Here is a 22,752-nt window from a genome sequence, read left to right as displayed (position 1 = left end):
CAATGTACTAATAATACTGCCACTGTGTACTAATAATACTGCCACACAGTGTACTAATAATACTGCCACACAATGTACTAATAATACTGCCACGCAGTGTACTAATAATACTGCCACACAATGTACTAATAATACTGCCACACAGTGTACTAATAATACCGCCACACAGTGTACTAATAATACTGCCACACAATATACTAATAATACTGCCACACAGTGTACTAATAATACTGCCACACAGTGTACTAACAATACTGGCACACAATGTACTAATAATACTGCCACACAATGTACCAATAATACCACAACACAGTGTACTAATAATACTGCCACACAGTGTACTAACAATACTTCCACATAATGTACTAATAATACTGCCACACAATGTACTAATAATACCACAACACAGTGTACTAATAATACTGCCACACAGTGTACTAATAATACTGCCACAGTCCTCTAATAATACTGGCACACAGTGTACTAATAATACTGCCACACAGTGTACTAATAATACTGCCACACAATGTACTAATAATACTGCCACACAATGTACTAATAATACTGCCACACAGTGTACTAATAATACTGCCACAGTCCTCTAATAATACTGGCACACAGTGTACTAATAATACTGGCACACAGTGTACTAATAATACTGCTGCACAGTGTATTAATAATACTGCAGCACAGTGTACTAATAATACTGCCACACAGTGTACTAATAATACTGCCACACAATGTACTAATAATACTGTCACACAAGTGTTCTAATAATACTGCCACACAATGTACTAATAATACTGCCACACAATGTACTAATAATACCGCCACACAGTGTACTAACAATACCGACATTGTACTAATACTGCCACACAGTGTACTAATAACACTGCCACACAATTTACTAATAATACTGCCACACAATGTACTAATAATACCGCCACACAATGTACTAATAATACCGCCACACAGTGTACTAATAATACTGCCACACAGTGTACTAATAATACAACCACACAGTGTACTAATAATACTGCCACACAGTGTACTAATAATACTGCCACACAATATACTAATAATACTGCCACGCAGTGTACTAATAATACTGTCACACAGTGTACTAATAATACTGGCACACAGTGTACTAATAATACTGCCACACAGTGTACTAATAATACTGCCACGCAGTGTACTAATAATACTTCCACACAGTGTACTAATAATACAGCCACACAATGTACTAATAATACTGTCACACAATGTACTAATAATACTGCCACACAATGTACTAATAATACTGCCACACAATGTACTAATAATACTGCCACACAGTGTACTAATAATACTGCCACAGTCCTCTAATAATACTGGCACACAGTGTACTAATAATACTGCCACACAGTGTACTAATAATACTGCCGCACAGTGTATTAATAATACTGCAGCACAGTGTACTAATAATACTGCCACACAGTGTACTAATAATACTGCCACACAATGTACTAATAATACTGTCACACAAGTGTTCTAATAATACTGCCACTCAATGTACTAATAATACTGCCACACAATGTACTAATAATACCGCCACACAGTGTACTAACAATACCGACATTGTACTAATACTGCCACACAGTGTACTAATAACACTGCCACACAATTTACTAATAATACTGCCACACAATGTACTAATAATACCGCCACACAATGTACTAATAATACCGCCACACAGTGTACTAATAATACTGCCACACAGTGTACTAATAATACAACCACACAGTGTACTAATAATACTGCCACACAGTGTACTAATAATACTGCCACACAATGTACTTATAATACTGCCACACAGTGTACTAATAATACCGCCACACAGTGTACTAATAATACCGCCACACAATATACTAATAATACTGCCACGCAGTGTACTAATAATACTGTCACACAGTGTACTAATAATACTGGCACACAGTGTACTAATAATACTGCCACACAGTGTACTAATAATACTGCCACGCAGTGTACTAATAATACTGCCACACAGTGTACTAATAATACAGCCACACAATGTACTAATAATACTGTCACACAATGTACTAATAATACTGCCACACAATGTACTAATAATACTGCCACACAATGTACTAATAATACTGCCACACAGTGTACTAATAATACTGCCACAGTCCTCTAATAATACTGGCACACAGTGTACTAATAATACTGGCACACAGTGTACTAATAATACTGCTGCACAGTGTATTAATAATACTGCAGCACAGTGTACTAATAATACTGCCACACAGTGTACTAATAATACTGCCACACAATGTACTAATAATACTGTCACACAAGTGTTCTAATAATACTGCCACACAATGTACTAATAATACTGCCACACAATGTACTAATAATACCGCCACACAGTGTACTAACAATACCGACATTGTACTAATACTGCCACACAGTGTACTAATAACACTGCCACACAATTTACTAATAATACTGCCACACAATGTACTAATAATACCGCCACACAATGTACTAATAATACCGCCACACAGTGTACTAATAATACTGCCACACAGTGTACTAATAATACAACCACACAGTGTACTAATAATACTGCCACACAGTGTACTAATAATACTGCCACACAATATACTAATAATACTGCCACGCAGTGTACTAATAATACTGTCACACAGTGTACTAATAATACTGGCACACAGTGTACTAATAATACTGCCACACAGTGTACTAATAATACTGCCACGCAGTGTACTAATAATACTGCCACACAGTGTACTAATAATACAGCCACACAATGTACTAATAATACTGTCACACAATGTACTAATAATACTGCCACACAATGTACTAATAATACTGCCACACAATGTACTAATAATACTGCCACACAGTGTACTAATAATACTGCCACAGTCCTCTAATAATACTGGCACACAGTGTACTAATAATACTGGCACACAGTGTACTAATAATACTGCCGCACAGTGTATTAATAATACTGCAGCACAGTGTACTAATAATACTGCCACACAGTGTACTAATAATACTGCCACACAATGTACTAATAATACTGTCACACAAGTGTTCTAATAATACTGCCACACAATGTACTAATAATACTGCCACACAATGTACTAATAATACCGCCACACAGTGTACTAACAATACCGACATTGTACTAATACTGCCACACAGTGTACTAATAACACTGCCACACAATTTACTAATAATACTGCCACACAATGTACTAATAATACCGCCACACAATGTACTAATAATACCGCCACACAGTGTACTAATAATACTGCCACACAGTGTACTAATAATACAACCACACAGTGTACTAATAATACTGCCACACAGTGTACTAATAATACTGCCACACAATGTACTAATAATACTGCCACACAGTGTACTAATAATACCGCCACACAGTGTACTAATAATACCGCCACACAATATACTAATAATACTGCCACGCAGTGTACTAATAATACTGTCACACAGTGTACTAATAATACTGCCACACAGTGTACTAATAATACTGCCACACAATGTACTAATAATACTGCCACACAGTGTACTAATAATACTGTCACACAGTGTACTAATAATACTGCCACACAGTGTACTAACAATACTGGCACACAATGTACTAATAATACTGCCACACAATGTACCAATAATACCACAACACAGTGTACTAATAATACTGCCACATAGTGTACTAACAATACTTCCACATAATGTACTAATAATACTGCCACACAATGTACTAATAATACCACAACACAGTGTACTAATAATACTGCCACACAGTGTACTAATAATACTGCCACAGTCCTCTAATAATACTGGCACACAGTGTACTAATAATACTGCCACACAGTGTACTAATAATACTGCCACACAATGTACTAATAATACTGTCACACAAGTGTTCTAATAATACTGCCACACAATGTACTAATAATACTGCCACACAGTGTACTAATAATACTGCCACAGTCCTCTAATAATACTGGCACACAGTGTACTAATAATACTGCCACGCAGTGTACTAATAATACTGCCACACAGTGTACTAATAATACAGCCACACAATGTACTAATAATACTGTCACACAATGTACTAATAATACTGCCACACAATGTACTAATAATACTGCCACACAATGTACTAATAATACTGCCACACAGTGTACTAATAATACTGCCACAGTCCTCTAATAATACTGGCACACAGTGTACTAATAATACTGCCACACAGTGTACTAATAATACTGCCGCACAGTGTATTAATAATACTGCAGCACAGTGTACTAATAATACTGCCACACAGTGTACTAATAATACTGCCACACAATGTACTAATAATACTGTCACACAAGTGTTCTAATAATACTGCCACACAATGTACTAATAATACTGCCACACAATGTACTAATAATACCGCCACACAGTGTACTAACAATACCGACATTGTACTAATACTGCCACACAGTGTACTAATAACACTGCCACACAATTTACTAATAATACTGCCACACAATGTACTAATAATACCGCCACACAATGTACTAATAATACCGCCACACAGTGTACTAATAATACTGCCACACAGTGTACTAATAATACAACCACACAGTGTACTAATAATACTGCCACACAGTGTACTAATAATACTGCCACACAATGTACTAATAATACTGCCACACAGTGTACTATTAATACCGCCACACAATATACTAATAATACTGCCACACAGTGTACTAATAATACTGTCACACAGTTTACTAATAATACTGCCACACAGTGTACTAATAATACTGCCACACAGTGTACTAATAATACTGCCACACAGTGTACTAATAATACTGCCACACAGAGTACTAATAATACTGCCACACAATGTACTAATAATACTGCCACAGAGTGTACTAATAATACTGCCACACAGTGTACTAATAATACTGCCACACAGTGTACTAATAATACTGCCGCACAGAGTACTAATAATAGTGCCACACAGTGTACTAATAATACTGCCACACAGTGTACTAGCAATACTGCCACACAATGTACTAATAATACTGCCACACAATGTACTAATAATACCACAACACAGTGTACTAATAATACTGCCACACAGTGTACTAACAATACTTCCACATAATGTACTAATAATACTGCCACACAGTGTACTAATAATACTGCCACTGTGTACTAATAATACTGCCACACAATATACTAAAAATACTACCGGCCAATGGCAAGGAGTGCAAGGGCAGGGCCCTTCTTATAGTCCAGGGTGATCTGGGAATAATTAGTTAATGTTTAACTTGTGCGTGCGCTTGCCCTTTAAGGCCAGGAATGAGCTCGCACACGCACCCTAGTGTATGTGCTGGCACCTCCGGAGAGGAAGACGTCAGCAGGATGACCTCGGTTATTACAGTTATTCTGTATGTCCCCCATATATATTGTGCTGCTAAAGAGATAATATCTGCCCTATCTAAGGGACCAGGAGGGCTGTGATAGAATAGGAGAGTCTATACAATGATTAGCTGCAGTTATAAACTCCCCTGACTCACAATAACTGTCTATACTATCTGTGAGGGCTGTGTGCAGAGAGTCCAGTGTATTTCTATGAGATGCTGCCCCTCTCTGCTTTACCCTGCATTATGTTTGCAAGGAAGAACCCTATCAGAAGCAGGGGAACACACACTGAAACTGCATTACATAGGATACACTGAGACTCTGCAGTGTGAGGACAGAAGTTCTAGGTCACTTATCTATCAATAGCAGGGGGCAGGGGAGGCAGGTTTAAGCTGCATCACATAGGATACACAGAGACTCTGCAGTGTCACTGATCTATCACTAGTAGGAGGCAGGCTTAAGCTGCATCACAGAGGATAGCACCAGAGGCGTAACTTGAAACTATTGGACCCAATGTTAAATGTGTAACAGGGTCCCCACCTAGGATGTGGCATTTATAATACTGGCTTCTTTGGGCCCCTTTGGGAACTAGAGTGAGGGTGTGACTGCTACCGCTACACCCGCTATAGCTTTGCATCTGACTTGCACAGTTTATGGGGGTCACTCTGATGACACTGTTAATGGAGGAACATTGACTGTCGGTATTGGGATGGCCTGTACTTGTGGATGGGATTTACATAGAAAATTACACTAAACATTAAAGAGGACCTATCACCGTTCCTGACACGTCTAATTTAGTAAATAGTTGTATTCCCCATGAAATAACAATTCTGAAGCATCTTTTCTCAGAACTTTACATTATGCCAGTCCTCTGTTATTCCTCCTAGAAATGTATAAATACATTAACTACTGGGTATCACCAGTTAGGGGTGTGTCCCTACACACACTGACACTGTCCAATCAGTGCTGACAGAGTGAAACTATGTAGGGACACGCCCCTTTGACAACGTTAATGGTAACACCCAGTTGTCAATTTATTCCTACATTTCTAGGAGGAATAACAGAGGAACGGCACAACACAGTGTTCTAAGAAAAGATGCTCCAGAATTGTTATTTCATGGGGAATACAAGTATTTACTAAAAATAGGCATGTCCGGAGAGGTGACTGGTGCTCTTTAAGTCTTCCTGGAAAGTGTTCATCTTATTCTGGTCTTGGATTTCATTAAGAACTTATAAAGTGTCGGCATTGTTTTGACTTCCATTTATGGGACGTCTTGTCCACTGATCCACAGTATTGTATGATTTTATAATGATATCACCTCGTGACTTCAATTACTTTTTTGGTCTTCTCAGGTCTCCTGCCTGCGAGTACAGCTGGAAATGTACGAGGATTCATTTGACGACCAATACATCGGATGTCTCGACAGAATGGAGTCGATCACCCCGGAATTACTGAAGACGGAAAGAGAGGAGCAACCTGAGCTGGACAAGGCCTGGAATATTTCATCCGCAACATGGAACCAAAGAAAGTCTTGGATCGGACGTCTTCCTGATGGGTTTAAGGATGAATACGGGATGGCGTTATTATTATATACCTACATGGATTTACCCGTCCACAAAGACCTGAACCGCGCCGTCCGGGAATATGGACAACATCCCGACTCCTTCCGGTTCCATTCATTGCATTTCTATCTTACCAGAGCTCTGGCTTTGCTTCGAGCCGGATGTGAAGGGAAACCGCAGTCCACATACAGAGGGGCCAGTAAGGTTCAGTTTGAGCCGCCCCCTGACCCTGAGGCCACCATAAGACTGAGCCAGTTCTCTTCCTCCTCCACTGACATCGGGCAGGCACAACAATTTGGCAACGCATCGTTCTTCAATATTACCACCTGTTTCGGAGCGGATATAGAGAAGTTCTCATACTACCCGTCCCAGAAGGAGGTGCTCATACCGGTGGACGAAGTGTTTAGGGTCACAGACTACATTAAGGAGGGGAACAGGCTCATCCTGCAGACCACCAGTAGGAGGTGCAGCTTTTACAACTGTGCCTACCTGGGGGGTAAGGAAGAAAGTCATAAGATATTGAATGTAAAAGTAAAACTGAGAAGCGCTTAAAATGACTGTATCTGGTTTAGGGTCAATTTTCATGAACTTTTGGTCTTTTCATTGGAGTGAGCTCCTTCCAGTGGTGACTGCAGGCAGCAGAATGTTATCATGTAACTCTATAGGAGCTGTATATATCTGTATGTAGTGAGCTCCCTCTAGTGGTGGCCGCAGGCAGCAGAATATTACCATGTTACTGTATGTCTATGAAGGTGATTTGAAGCTCTGTATTCAGAAAACTGGGCGCCACACTCTATAAAGATATATTATGAAATGAATCAGCGCAGACTTTGGAACTGCATTGAAGAAAGAAAATAAATGAGGGCATCCTGGGCAGATATTTACTTTAGGCACAGCCTTGAATGTAGAATATGATTTTATAACTACTACCACCACCATCCACGGCCTTTGTGTAGCCTGATCTTTCCTTCTATAATGTTACATTGTTTCTTTTTAGAACAGAATGAATGAAATATGTTTCTTTTTTTGTTTTCAGGTAGTAAAAGGGAAAGCTGCGTCTATAACTCAGGTGAGGAGCGCATTTATTTCTATTACCCTCTACACTAAACTCTGTGGATTAAAGGGGTTGTCCAGGATTTGGGTGTTTTAAAACAAACCTATAGGATAGAAGACTTTCTATTATACTGACCATCCAGATTCCTCCTGTATCTCCCACTCTTGTTATCTCTCGCTCCATTGTTATGAGAAGGATGGAGTGACGCTATATCATGTGTCTGTGTAATGTCTGGTCGCTATTATGAAAAGTCAAGGTGGCCTAGAGCCTCAGAATGGCGCGGTCACATGTTGTTATGTCACAGTGCGACCATTACATAGTCATAACACCACACGAGGAGCGACTAGTCTAATGTCCGTCTGTCCTCTGCTGCCATTATCCCTCCGTCCAGTGATGTCCAGTCCCGTGACCGCATCATTGAATTGCTATAGGCAGCAGAGACTGTTCGTTAATAGTGACGTAACATTGTGTAGTCATGTGACCTTATGTTACAGCGATCCAGTCGTAGCACTGCACCGGGGATGGTGACAACCAATAGATAAGGTGACAGACATAGACATGGGGTGTGTGTCAGCCCACAGGTAATAGTCTCTGATTCATCCATTAACACGCCAATAATTTTGCATGTCTGCGCAATGGAGAATGGGGATCAGTGGCTGCCAGACACACCTGACACTGCTTATCTTTGGCTGATGCAAAAGGGTTAGACAAGGTTTGTGTTAGGGAAAGAAGAGGTTTTAAGCTCCGGCCACTGTAAAGATAAATCTTCAGGCTCTTCATCTCGTGGGCAGAGTGGAGAACGGTTACAAAGACCTGTCCTGTCCTGAATTACACAGACAACACATTGATATGGATGGACACTGTGTAATACTTCAATTCTCCTGTGGTGGCGCTGCAGTGAAACAGAACACTTATTGCCAGGTTTCCTCACAGATCACAGCTGATCGCTGGGACCATTCAAACAAGTAGGGATTGTCCAATGCGGTGAACTCCTTTAATCAATGAAGAATTTTGACCGATTTAGATAAAAAAAGTAAAGTTGTAACAGGGGCAAATACTTAATGACCCCCCTAAGTGTTTACAGCTACATTAGCTCTGGGAAGGTAATGATTCTCCTTGCGGAGATATAGCTGTCCTCCAGATGGAAGAAATGTGTCTCTTTAGTGCCACCTGTAGGTGTTTACCCTGTAAGTCAATGTCTGACCATTTATAGAGCCATAAAACATGACTCAGTCAGAGACCCCCATCTGTTGACCGCACTGTTCTGGACTTGTTGCCTCTCATCAGTGCAGAGTAGGGTTCTGGTTGGCTCAGTAATCTTTTTTCATTATGATTTTGTTTAGACCTTTTGTGATTTTACTTTGATTTCCGTTTTCTTACTTTGCCCTCCAGCTACAACTATCGGGAATTGCAGGGAAACAATTACAGCACCCCTACTGGTCACAATGAGCATTGCAATCATTACTGCTACAAGCTTCTTGACAAGCTGAAGTCTCGGGCGGGATTCTTCGGGCATCAGAAGGAAGATGTGAGGATGATATATCACTAATGCAGAGCTTCAATATAAAGGATGATAGTAACTGAATAATATCTAAGAAATAGGTCAAAAAATATCCCCAACTGTCTCCCACACAACGACCTGAATATTCGATATGATGATGTAAATGTTCAAGACCTTGGAAAGTATTCACCCTCCTCTGGCAGATCGTTCCTGCCAGTATTTTTATTGCCAACCAATATTCTCTTCAAGTAAATTTTCCATCTCACAAGTCATAATTTGTCAGCAGATATTTTAAAAACAATATTAAAAATGGTGAACAAGCTGCTTGCGTAAGTGGACTTTGTCCCAAGTGTCAGACTGAAGCCGGTCATCTGGCACGATCTTAATTGTTCACTATTTATCCATCCTTCAATTTTAACCAGGTGCCCAACCCCCACTGCGGAGAAGCCCTATACAAAAATGTCAGGGGGGTGTCTGCTGAGAAATGCTCAGTGAGAGGTTTGCACCACACGTGGCTTCTTGAAGCTCCATTTCTATCTTACCCGACCACAGAACCCTCCCCCACATCGTAGCCGGGTCATTCGGATGATGTGATTATGTTTAGTAATTTCGTCTTTCTAGCCGACCTCCTGTACTGGACACTTGTATGCAAGAATACGAATCCAAGGAAGAAACGCAGCACTCCAGAATGATATGTATGCAGTTAGGTCCAAAATTATTTGAACAGTGACACAAGTTTTGGCATTTTAGCTGTTTACCAAAACATATTGAATATCCAGTTATATAATAATCCGGGATTAAAGTGCAGACTCTCAGCTTTAATTTGAGGGTCTTCACATCCTAATTTTAGGAAGGGTTTAGGAATTACAGCACTTTAATATGTGGCTGCCGCTTTTTCAAGGGACCAAAGGTAATTGGACAATTATCTCACAAGCTGTTTAATGGGCTGCATGGGCTATTCCCTCATTAATCCACCATCAATTAAGCAGGTAAAAGGTCTGGAGTTGATTCCAGGTGCAGCATTTGCATTTGGAATCTGTTGCTGTGAACCCACAATATGAGGTCAGAGGAACTCTCAATGCAAGTGAAACCGACCATCGTCAGGCTGGAGAAAAATGAAGAAATCTATCAGAGAGAAGTACAAATTTCAGGAGTGGCCAAATCAACAGTTTGGTCCATTCTTGAAAAAAAAAAAGAGCGCGCTAGTGATCTCGTGAACTCCAAAAGGCCTGGACGTCCTCGGAAGATAACAGTGGTGGATGATCGCAGAATCCTTTCCATGGTGAAGAAAACCCCTTCATAACATCTACCCAAGTGAAGAACACTCTCCTGAAAGTAGCTGGATCAGTATCTGAGTCCACCATAAAGAGACTTCATGACATGGTGGGGGCAGTGTGATGGCATGGTGGAGGCAGTGTGATGGCATGGTGGAGGCAGTGTGATGGCATAGTTGAGGCAGTGTGATGGTATGGTGGAGGCAGTGTGATGGCATGGTGGAGGCAGTGTGATGGCATGGTGGGGGCAGTGTGATGGCATGGTGGAGGCAGTGTGATGTTATGGTGGAGGCAGTGTGATGGCATGGTGGAGGCAGTGTGATGGCATTGTGGAGGCAGTGTGATGGTATGGTGGAGGCAGTGTGATGGTATGGTGGAGGCAGTGTGATGGTATGGAGGAGGCAATGTGATGGCATGGTGGGGGCAGTGTGATGGCATGGTGGGGGCAGTGTGATGTATGGTGGAGGCAGTGTGATGGTATGGTGGGGGCAGTGTGATGGCATGGTGGAGGCAGTGTGATGGCATGGTGGAGGCAGTGTGATGGCATGGTGGAGGCAGTGTGATGGTATGGTGGAGGCAGTGTGATGGCATGGTGGAGGCAGTGTGATGGTATGGTGGAGGCAGTGTGATGGCATGGTGGGGGCAGTGTGATGGCATGGTGGAGGCAGTGTGATGGTATGGTGGGGCAGTGGGATGGTATGGTGGAGGCAGTGTGATGGCATGGTGGGGGGCAGTGTGATGGCATGGTGGGGGCAGTGTGATGGCATGGTGGGGGCAGTGTGATGGCATGGTGGGGGCAGTGTCATGGCATGGTGGAGGCAGCATGATGGCATGGTGGGGGGCAGTGTGATGGTATGGTGGAGGCAGGGTGATGGCATGGTGGGGGCAGTGTGATGGCATGGTGGGGCAGTGTGATGGTATGGTGGAGGCAGTGTGATGGTATGGTGGAGGCAGTGTGATGGTATGGTGGAGGCAGTGTGAGGGTATGGAGGAGGCAGTGAGATGGCATGGTGGGGCAGTGTGATGGCATGGTGGGGGCAGTGTGATGGCATGGTGGAGGCAGTGTGATGGCATGGTGGAGGCAGTGTGATGGCATGGTGGAGGCAGTGTGATGGTATGGTGGAGGCAGTGTGATGGTATGGTGGAGGCAGTGTGATGGCATGGTGGAGGCAGTGTGATGGTATGGTGGAGGCAGTGTGATGGTATGGTGGGGGCAGTGTGATGGTATGGTGGAGGCAGTGTGATGGTACGGTGGAGGCAGTGTGATGGTACGGAGGAGGCGGTGTGATGGTACGGTGGAGGCAGTGTGATGGCATGGTGGGGGCAGTGTGATGGCATGGTGGGGGCAGAGTGATGGTATGGTGGAGGCAGTGTGATGGTATGGTGGAGGCAGTGTGATGGTATGGTGGAGGTAGTGTGATGGTATGGTGGAGGCAGTGTGATGGTATGGTGGAGGCAGTGTGATGGCATGGTGCGGGCAGTGTGAGGGCATGGTGGGGGCAGTGTGAGGGCATGGTGTGGGCAGTGTGATGGCATGGGCATGCCTAGCTGCCTGGCACGGGGTCACTAGTATTTATTGATGATGTGACTGAAGACTAAAACATACTGCGAAAGCGACCCAGTAGTTTATAAGGAAAGAAGTGGAATATTCTGCAATGGCCGAGTCACCAGATTTCACCCCGATCCAGCATTTCCCCCCCGATCTAGCATTTCACCTGCTGAAGACAAAACTTAAGGCAGAAAGTCCCACAAACAAGCGACAACTGAAGACGGCGGCAGTAAATGCCGGGCAAAGCCTCACAGAGGAGGAAACCCAGCGTGTGGTGATGTCCATGGGGTCCAGACTACAGGCCGTCATTGCTGCACAGGATTCTCTACAAAATATTTAAAAAAAACATTTTATTCCTGGGAATGTTCATTTGTCCAATTACTTTTGAGCCCCTGGAATGAGGCGGCTGCGTAGAAAAATGGCGACAATTCCTAAACATTTCACAGGAGATTTCTGTTCAACCTCTTGAATTAAACCTGAAAGTTTAAACTTTAATTGCATCTCAGATGTTTCATTTCATATCCAATCTGGTGGCAGCGGCGCCCAAATCATGAAGATTGTGTCACTGTCCAAATAATTCTGGCCCCCACTGTAAATGGTGCTTATTCACCCAGTGTGTAGGCAACGTTTCAACTTGAAGGCATTTTCAAGCCACTTGTAATCAGAGCCCTGGACTTGTGTGACTGGTGACCTTCTGCAGTCCCATCCACTGGACTCGAGCTCCTTCACGGTCACCGTCGGCCCTTTGACCCTCCACACGAATCTCCTTCTTGCACTGATTGTTGAGGGTCGGCCTGGCCTAGGCAGCGCGGGGTGTAAGGTGCAGCTTCATTTACTCCACTGATCCAGCAGCGCTCACTGGCGTATCACATAGAGATGACTCTTTACCCTTTTACTATCCTGTGTATGTCCAGAGCTTTAGCCTGAATGTCCTTAGTATTTTTTTCTTGGTCTTTATTTTCACAGCGTTCCTTTAGATTCAGAATCTGAGCAATGATTTTTTTTTTTTTTAAATAAAATAAATATCTGCTGTAAATACTAAACCACTTGTACAATATCATATTTCTAGCCGTATTTACTATAAGCAGAAAAGATGGAAAAGTACAGATTTATCTTGCTGTATATGTAAAACCACGAGTACCGAACCGCATTTTTAGACAGAATCTGCAAACGATAGTATAAGACATAAAAATAATTCTCATTTTATTTCCCTTAGCCCCAAAACCCAACCCCATAAGACCAATGTTACATGAATTAGGGGCATTTTATAAAAAGATAAAAAACAGATTCACAGGTAGAGGACAATTATTAGCCAATTATTATGACAATATCTTTTTTTAATTTGTGTAAGCTCTGAACTTCTGTAGCCTTCAGTCACCTCAAGGGGGAGACACATATATGTTGTCTGTAACCTACAGAAGAAGACGCTGTAAGACATTTTCCAGGGAAGGAGATTCAGCCCTAAAAGGAAGTGTGTTTGAAGTGTCCAGTCAGTACATGTGTGGGAAGAACTGTTCTAGAGAGGGTTTATGTCATCTGCCTTCAGAGAAGCTGTGCACAAAGAAGCTGTGTGCAGAGGAGCAGGCCAGTGAGTACCGTGAGTGGGACCAGAGCTAGAGCTAGAGCTGAGGAGACAAGACGGCCAGATACCAGGAATCTGAGCGAGGACAGCGCCAGAGTGAGGACTCCAGATAAACAGCGGCTGCATTGCAGAGCAGCTGGAAGTAGCCAATTATACAGAAAAGAGCACCCGGTGTACGGAGGGCATAATACAAGGGGAGGTATAAGGAGCAGCCTACCGGACTATATTGTGAAGCCTGAGTTCTCCCATTGGACTATTCTGATATTATCTTCAGTTAAATTAAAAGAGACTGTTCTGATACAAAGAGACTTCCCAAAGCATTGCAGTATCCTGGTTGTCACTGTTGCTCGGCGTAATCGACTGACTATATAAATATATGTTCAAGCTGCTCCTGCTGCCCTGTTAAAGCTTCTTTGCTGCAGTCACTTCAGTAAAGAAAGAGTTAATTGTAACAATTGCCTTGTCATTTGTCGCTCGTCCACCTGCACTTTACATGACTGCGGTGTTACATTGGGTGTGACTGCGGTGTTACATTGGGTGTGGCTGCGGTGTTACGTTGGGTGTGACTGCGGTGTTACATTGGGTGTGACTGCGGTGTTACGTTGGTTGTGACTTCGGTGTTACATTGGTTGTGACTTCGGTGTTACATTGGGTGTGACTGCGGTGTTACATTGGGTGTGACTGCGGTGTTACATTGGGTGTGACTGCGGTGTTACATTGTGTATGACTGCGGTGTTACATTGGGTGTGGCTGCGGTGTTACGTTGGGTGTGACTCCGGTGTTACACTGGGTGTGACTGCGGTGTTACATTGGGTGTGACTGCGGTGTTACATTGGGTGTGGCTGCGGTGTTACATTGGGTGTGACTGCGGTGTTACGTTGGTTGTGACTTCGGTGTTACATTGGTTGTGACTTCGGTGTTACATTGGGTGTGACTGCGGTGTTACATTGGTTGTGACTGCGGTGTTACATTGGTTGTGACTTCGGTGTTACATTGGGTGTGGCTGCGGTGTTACATTGGTTGTGACTGCGGTGTTACATTGGTTGTGACTGCGGTGTTACATTGGGTGTGACTGCGGTGTTTTACATTGGGTGTGACTGCGGTGTTACATTGTGTATGACTGCGGTGTTACATTGGGTGTGACTGCGGTGTTACATTGGGTGTGGCTGCGGTGTTACATTGGGTGTGACTGTGGTGTTACGTTGGTTGTGACTTCGGTGTTACATTGGTTGTGACTTCGGTGTTACATTGGGTGTGACTGCGGTGTTACATTGGTTGTGACTGCGGTGTTACATTGGTTGTGACTCCGGTGTTACACTGGGTGCGACTGCGGTGTTACATTGGGTGTGGCTGCGGTGTTACGTTGGGTGTGACACCGGTGTTATGTTGGGTGTGGCTGCGGTGTTACATTGGTTGTGACTTCGGTGTTACATTGGGTGTGACTGCGGTGTTACATTGGGTGTGACTGCGGTGTTACGTTGGTTGTGACTTCGGTGTTACATTGGGTGTGACTGCAGTGTTTTACATTGGGTGTGACTGCAGTGTTACGTTGGGTGTGACACCGATGTTATGTTGGGTGTGGCTGCGGTGTTACGTTGGGTGTGACTGCGGTGTTACTTTGGGTGTGACTGCGGTGTTTTACATTAAGTGTGACTGCGGTGTTACTTTGGGTGTGACACCGGTGTTATATTGGGTGTGACTGCGGTGTTACGTTGGGTGTGACACCGGTGTTATATTGGGTGTGACTGCGGTGTTACGTTGGGTGTGACACCGGTGTTATATTGGGTGTGACTGCGGTGTTACGTTGGGTGTGACACCGGTGTTATATTAGGTGTGACTGTGGTGTTATATTGTGTGTAACAAAATATTTTTATTAAATGATTTTATTTGTACTGTGAGCTTTTATTTTTATTTTTTAATAAACTTTAATTAACTGTATTTAATTATTTTATTTTTTTAGTCCCACTAGGAAACTTCACAATGCTTCACTGGCATGACCTGATTGGCATATACTCATGGCAGGCCTCGGGGGCTTTTGTTAGGTCCTCCAAAGTTAGGTTCAAGGAGAAAGTTCCAAGGTGTATTTCATGAAAAATATCCAAGGAAAAATGTGGCTTGTCCCCTGGCGCTGCATTTGTTGGATTTGCTTATAATAAAGCAATATGCAAGTTGGATAATAAAAATGATTTATTGTGTATAAAAACGACGCATTTCAAAGCCAGACAGCCTTTTTCTTCAGGACCCTTCCTGTTCTGTAAAGATCACTTCTCAGCAGTCATTATCATCCCAGGCAGGATTACACTGACAGGTAACACCTATAAATAGATAGCACAGGATCCACCATTCATAATAGACTGACCCTTCCTGGTCTGTAGAGATCACTCCTCAGCATCATCGCATTATCATCCCAGGCAGGATTACACTGACAGGTAACACCTATATATAGATAACACAGATTCTACCATTCATAATAGACTGACCCTTCCTGGTCTGTAGAGATCGCTTCTCAGCATCATCGCATTATCATCACAGGCAGGATTACACTGACAGGTAACACCTATATATAGATAACACAGGTTCTACCATTCATAATGGACTGACCCTTCTTGTTCTGTAGAGATCACTTCTCAGCGTCATTTCATTATCATCCCAGGCAGGATTACACTGACAGGTAACACCTATATATAGATAACACAGGATCCACCATTCATAATAGACTGATCTTTCCTGTTCTGTAGAGATCACTTCTCAGCAGGGCCGGACTGGGATTTAAAATTAGCCCTGGCATTTTTAAGCAGACAGGCCCACCGCAGGCCATACGCAGCCGCCAGTGTTGGGCTGGGACCACCTTTCAGCTTTACAAGACATGGGGATATTTATTAAAACACGTGTAAACAGGTGTACATGAAAAGAGCAATAGTTCCTGATTGCTCCAACTCCAATGAATCCACTGCTTTTCCCGAGAATAATAAACATGCTCATTATTCTAGAGGATTTTTGTTGCGGAGCCCAAAAAATTGAAGCAGACTTATTTCTGCTGCATGTGAGTGGGGTATAAAATAACCCATTCACTTGTAATGGATTCAGAATGTTAGGGTATGTTCACAGGCAGTGTTTTCAGACATTTTTTGGGTCGTAAACGTCCTGAAAAACGGCTGAAAAATCGGAAGCAGAATGCCTCCAAACATCTGCCCACTGAGTTAAATGGGAAAAATGGCGTTCTGTTCCGACGGGTCATTTTTGAAAAACGACCGCGTAAAAAAACGGCCGCAAAAAAGAAGTGCATGTCAATTCTTCAGCCGTTTTTGGAGCCGTTTTTCATAGACTCTATAGAAAAACAGCTCCAAAAGCGGCCGTAAAAAACCGCGAGTGGCTTAAAAAACATCTGAAAATCAGGAGCTGTTTTCCCTTGAAAACAGCTCGGTATTTTCAGATGTTTTTGAGTTTGTGTGTGCACATACCATTAGTGGATTTGAAAGAGATTTAGGTGTGGAATCAGGGACTTAGTCCTTATCAAATCCTGATTGCGTGATCATGGCCTAATACTGACGTATAAAGATTGCAAATAATACCAGTATACGATGCTAAAGTTTCACCATACTGTAACTAAATAGTATGATTTCAATTTTATATACAGCCATATACACACACTCTCACATGCTGTACACATGATGCACAGATGCAACCCACAATCTGGACACATGCGCACGCACACCACTCACACTTATGACTCATGTGCAGTACATATGTACACCAGAATCAAGTTCAGTACATATATTCAGCACCGGAACCAAGCTCATTACATATATACAGCCCCAGAACAAAGCTAAGTACATATATACAGCACCCAAGCCAAGCTCATTACATATATATAGTACTAGGACCAAGATCAGTACATATATACAACACCAGAACAAAGACCAGTACATATATACAACACCAGAACCAAGCTCAGTACATATATACAAAACCAGAACAAAGCTCAGTACATATATTCAGCACCAGAACAAAGCTCATTACATATATACAGCCCCAGAACAAAGCTCAGTACATATATACAACACCCGAACCAAGCTCATTACCTATATACAGCACCAGAACAAAGCCCATACATAGCGCTGTCTGAGCTTGGTGGATTAACTCCTTAACGCCGAAGGACGGATATATCCGTCCTCAGCAGCTGCTAGTTCGCGCAGGAGGACGGATATATCCGTCCTGTGATGGCGCGGGTACTGCCAGTGTACCCACGCGATCAGCGTCAGGAGCACGGCTGTTATACACAGCCTGGCTCCTGCTGCAACTGCCAGAATCGAAGCGCACTCCGATTCCGGCAGTTTAACCCATTAAATGCCGCTGTCAATAGTGACAGCGGCATCTAATGTGTTTGACAGAGGGAGGGAGCTCCCTCTGTCACCCGATCGGCGCCCCCGCAAACAAATCGCGGGTCGCCGTCGGGTTTCCATGACAGCCGGGGGTCTAACAAAGACCCCCAGGTCTGTCTTCAGCAACTGCCTTGTTAGGCGATGCCGGAGGCATGACCTAATAGGTTGCCTGTCAGTTTTACACTGACCGTGAATAATGCTTTGGTATACGAAGTATACCAAAGCATTATATATGCGATCGGCACATCGCATAGTGAAGTCCCCTGGTGGGACTAAAAAAAAATGTCAATCAGTTAAATAAAGTTTGTGGAAAAAAAATAAAATAAAAATGACAGTCAAAATTAAATAAAACTAATAACACATACATGGTATCCCCGCGATCGTAACAACTTGACCAATAAAATGAACACATTAATTAAACCGCCGGATGAACAGCGTCCAAAATAACCGCAAAAAACAACGGCAAAATTCTCTCTTTTCTTCCATTCCCCCGATAAAAAATAAAATAAAAGTTAATCTATAAGTCCTATGTACCCCAAAATAGTACTAATGAAAACTACACATTGTCCCGCAAAAATCAAGCCTATATACGGCCACATCGACGGAAAAATAAAAAAATGACGGCTCTTGGAATGCGGCGATGGAAAAACAAGCAATTTTCTTCTAAAAGGGTTTTTATTGTGCAAACGTAGGAAAAACATATAAAACCTCTACATATTTGGTATCCCCATAATCGTGCCGACCCATAGAATAAAGTGAACATGTTATTTACGCTGCATAGTAAACGGCGTAAATTTATACGTGAAAAACAATGCTGGAATAGCTGCTTATTTTCAATTCTCTCCAAAAATAAAGTTAATAAAAGTTAATCAATATGTTATAAGCATCTAAAAATGGTACAATTACAAAATACAACTCGTCCCGCAAAAAACAAGCCCTTATACGGCGATGTCGACGGAATAAAAAAAAAGTTACGACTCTTGGAATGCGACCGTGAAAAAACAAAAAATAATCCTTTGTCATTAACGTGCAAAATGGCCCAGTCGTTAAGGGGTTAAGTGGCTTGTGATATAAGCGGAGTTATTGTGTTGTTGTTTTTCTGTGTTTGTGAATCTTTGTGAGAACTTAATTGATTGCTTGCAAATAGAAGATAGCAAAAACTGACAATTGAAAAACTTTTTTTCCCCTTGCAAATTCCTTCCAGCTGAGCAGCTGACTAGGGGGGGGGGGGGGTTAATTGGTCTCAGGTGATATAAATGAGGCCCTGGTGGCTGCATTCTGGCATGGACTGGTTCCTAAAATTAAGGACGAACTTGCCACTCGAGATCTGCCGCCTACCCTGGATGACCTCATCCTTCTGTCCGCCCGGATTGATATACGGATCTGAGAACGCCTCCAAGAGGTTAGACGGGGGGAGGCCTTCCTAGTCTGGCTCCTACTTTGCAGCAACCTCTTCTGTCCTCAGATGTCGATCCTCCTAAGGAGTCTGTGATAATGGACCAGTGTAAGCTATCCACCCAGGAGAGACAACGCAGACGCACTTCTGTCTTTATTGCGGTCTCGATGGTCATCTTGTGCGCATGTGTCCCCAAAGATCCCAACGCCTAGGGTTGCTAGGAGTGACAACCTTGGGTAAGAAAGGACTTTCATCTAAATTCTCCATACCTGTGACCATAGTGTCCGGCGAGAGAACGCATCAGGTCTCTGCGTATCTGGACTCTGGATCCGCTGCTAATTTCATCCGTAGAGACCTGGTGGACCTTCTTCAATTACCCACCACCCATCTGGAGAACCCGTTGACAGTTGCTTCAGTAAATGGACTACCTCTGTCAGACCCAGTTATAGCTGTGACCAAGCCACTGAGGCTACAAGTAGGGGCCCTTCACTCCGAACTTCTGCCGTTCTATGTCCTATCCAAAGCTGTTAACCCTGTGTTGCTGGGCCTGCCTTGGCTCCGACTGCATGCCCCAGTCCTGGACTGGAATTCTGGAGAGGTTCTCTAGTGGGGCCCTGAGTGCCAAAGCCGTTGCCTGGTGCAGATTCGTTTGGTTCAGCCTTCTCTGCCTCGGTCATTGGCAGGATTGCCAGGTCATTATGCTGTATTTTCGGACGTCTTCAGCAAGAGGGAGGCGGAGACATTGCCTCCACATCGGGCGTATGACTGCCCTATCGAGCTGATTCCTGGTGGCTGCCCTTCCCTGTGGAATCCCTTCCCCATGGTAGGGTATATCCTCTCTCCTTGCCAGAGACTCTGTCCATGTCCGCCTATGTGAAAGAGAACATGGAGAGGTGCTTCATACAAAAATCTTCCTCCCGGCAGAAGCCGGGATCTTCTTTGTCAAAAAGAGAGATGGCTCTCTTCGTCCTTGTATCGACTACCGAGGTCTTAACCAGATCACGGTGAAGAATAAATATCCATTGCCACTGATCTCTGAACTGTTTGATCGTATAAGTGGTGCCAAAATTTTTTCGAAACTAGACCTGCGTGGGGCTTACAACCTAATCCAGATTCGCAATAGAGCACTTTTTGGGATTCACCAATTTTTACAGACAGTTTATTTTAAACTTCTCCTCACTGACTACTCCTATCTGTAACCTCACTAAGAAGGGCATGAACGCCAAGGTGTGGACTCCCGAGGCAGAGTCCGCATTCAATAGCCTGAAGAGTGCCTTCACATCAGCCTCTATCCTCCATCATCCGGATGTCTCTCTGAAGTTCTCGTTAGAGGTGGACACATCCTCTGTCGGTGCTGGTGCACTCCTGTTCCAGAGAGGTCCCAAGGGCAAGTCAATGGTATGTGGATATTTCTCTAAGCTCTTCTCTTCCGCAGAAAGCAACTACTCGATTGGGGATCTGGAGTTACTGGCCATTAAATTGGCTCTGGAAGAGTGGAGACATCTACTAGAGGGCGAAGCTCATCCGATGCTACTTTTTACAGACCACAAGACTCTGACCTACCTCCAGACGGCCTAATGGTTGAACCCTTGTCAGGCCAGGTGGTCACTGTTCTTTACCAGGTTCCAGTTTGAGCTCCATTATCGCCCGGCCGACAAGAATGTGAGGGCCGATGCCTTGTCCGGGTCTTTAGAGACGGAAGACACCATGGAGATTCCACAGAACATTGTTGATCCGTCTTACATTGTCTCTGTCAATCCTCTGCAAGTTGGCGACATTCCTCCAGGGAGGACTTTTGTGCGCCTGGCTGATCGTGGAAGAATCCTCCGCTGGGGACACTCCTCTAGACTGACAGGTCACGCGGGGATCCATCAGACCAGGGATCTGATTGCTCATCATTTCTGGTGTCCCACGCTGCTCAACGACATTATGGACTTTGTTTATTCCTGTTCAGTATGTGCAGCCAACAAGGTCGCTCACATTTCAGACCTGCTGGTCTGCTCCAGCCATTGCCTGTGCCCAATGCCCCCCGGCAGCATATAGCTATGGACTTTAATACGGACCTGACTCTCTCTGCCGGATGCAGTACTCTCTGAGTGGTGGTGGATCGATTTTTGAAGATGGCCCACTTCATTCCTCTGACCAGTCTTCCTTCTGCTCCTCAGTTGGCCAAGCTGTTCATCCAACACATCTTCCACCTGCACGGCTTGCCGCAGCATATTGTGTCTGATCGGGGGGGGGGGGTTCTGGAGAGCCCTCTGCGGACTCCTCGGTGTGATGTTGGACTTTTCCTCAGCCTACCATCTTCAGTTCAATGGTCAGGTCGAGAGGATCAATCAGATCTTGGAGAACTACCTACGCCACTTCATCTCCAAGCAGCATGATGACTGGGTGCAGCTGCTTCCGTGGGCTGAGTTCTCATATAATAAACACACCAGCGAGTCCACAAGGAATACACCGTTCCAAATTGTCTACAGCCAACACCCACGATACCTCCAAGGTACCAGCCGCTGACTCCGCTTTTAGAGACTTCCTGCAGATCTGGCAGCAGACTTGATCCTCCATCCTAATGGCAGTCGACCGCATGAAACGGAAGGCTGACACAAGGAGAAGAGAACCTCCTCATTTTCTCCCTGGCATGAAGGTCTGGCTGTCTTCTAGTAATATTCGACTAAGCGTGCCGTCATGCAAATTTTCTCCCAGGTTCCTCGGACCCTTCGAAATCCTACAGCAGATCAACCCTGTTGCCTACAAGCTTCGGCTGCCTCCTTCCCTCAAGATCCCCAACTCCTTCCATGTCTCCCTCCTGAAGCCAGCGGTTCTGAACTGCTATACCAAAACTCCTAGCCATGCGGTTGCCTCCAGCGGTCCTTCAGACACCTTTGAGGTTAAGGAGATCTTGGGCAACAAAAAAGTGAGAGGAAAGACTTTTTATTTGGTGGATTGGAGGGGGTTTGGTCCTGAAGAGAGGTCCTGGGA

At 43.8% G+C, this 22,752-nt stretch overlaps 1 protein-coding gene across 2 annotated transcripts in view; it reads left to right on the top strand.

The window, feature by feature from the left end:
* LOC142740359 (ecto-ADP-ribosyltransferase 5-like) overlaps window positions 1–16,116 on the top strand; it is a 32,052-nt gene extending 15,936 nt beyond the window's left edge. Inside the window, exons 4-7 of one of the 2 annotated variants that reach the window (XM_075849911.1) lie at window positions 6,826–7,531; window positions 8,072–8,104; window positions 9,482–9,617; window positions 15,956–16,116. In XM_075849911.1, the coding sequence (XP_075706026.1) occupies window positions 6,826–7,531; window positions 8,072–8,104; window positions 9,482–9,579 (837 nt within the window). In that variant the 3' untranslated portion in view covers window positions 9,580–9,617; window positions 15,956–16,116. Of the gene's footprint in view, window positions 1–6,825; window positions 7,532–8,071; window positions 8,105–9,481; window positions 9,913–15,955 lie in introns of those variants that run through there. The other variant, XM_075849910.1, reaches the window with a different exon arrangement.
* Window positions 16,117–22,752: the final 6,636 nt, after the last annotated feature.

Source organism: Rhinoderma darwinii, chromosome 2 (assembly GCF_050947455.1).
Source record: "Rhinoderma darwinii isolate aRhiDar2 chromosome 2, aRhiDar2.hap1, whole genome shotgun sequence".
Classification (NCBI taxonomy): domain Eukaryota; kingdom Metazoa; phylum Chordata; class Amphibia; order Anura; family Rhinodermatidae; genus Rhinoderma; species Rhinoderma darwinii.
This window is presented reverse-complemented; position numbering and strand designations above follow the sequence as displayed.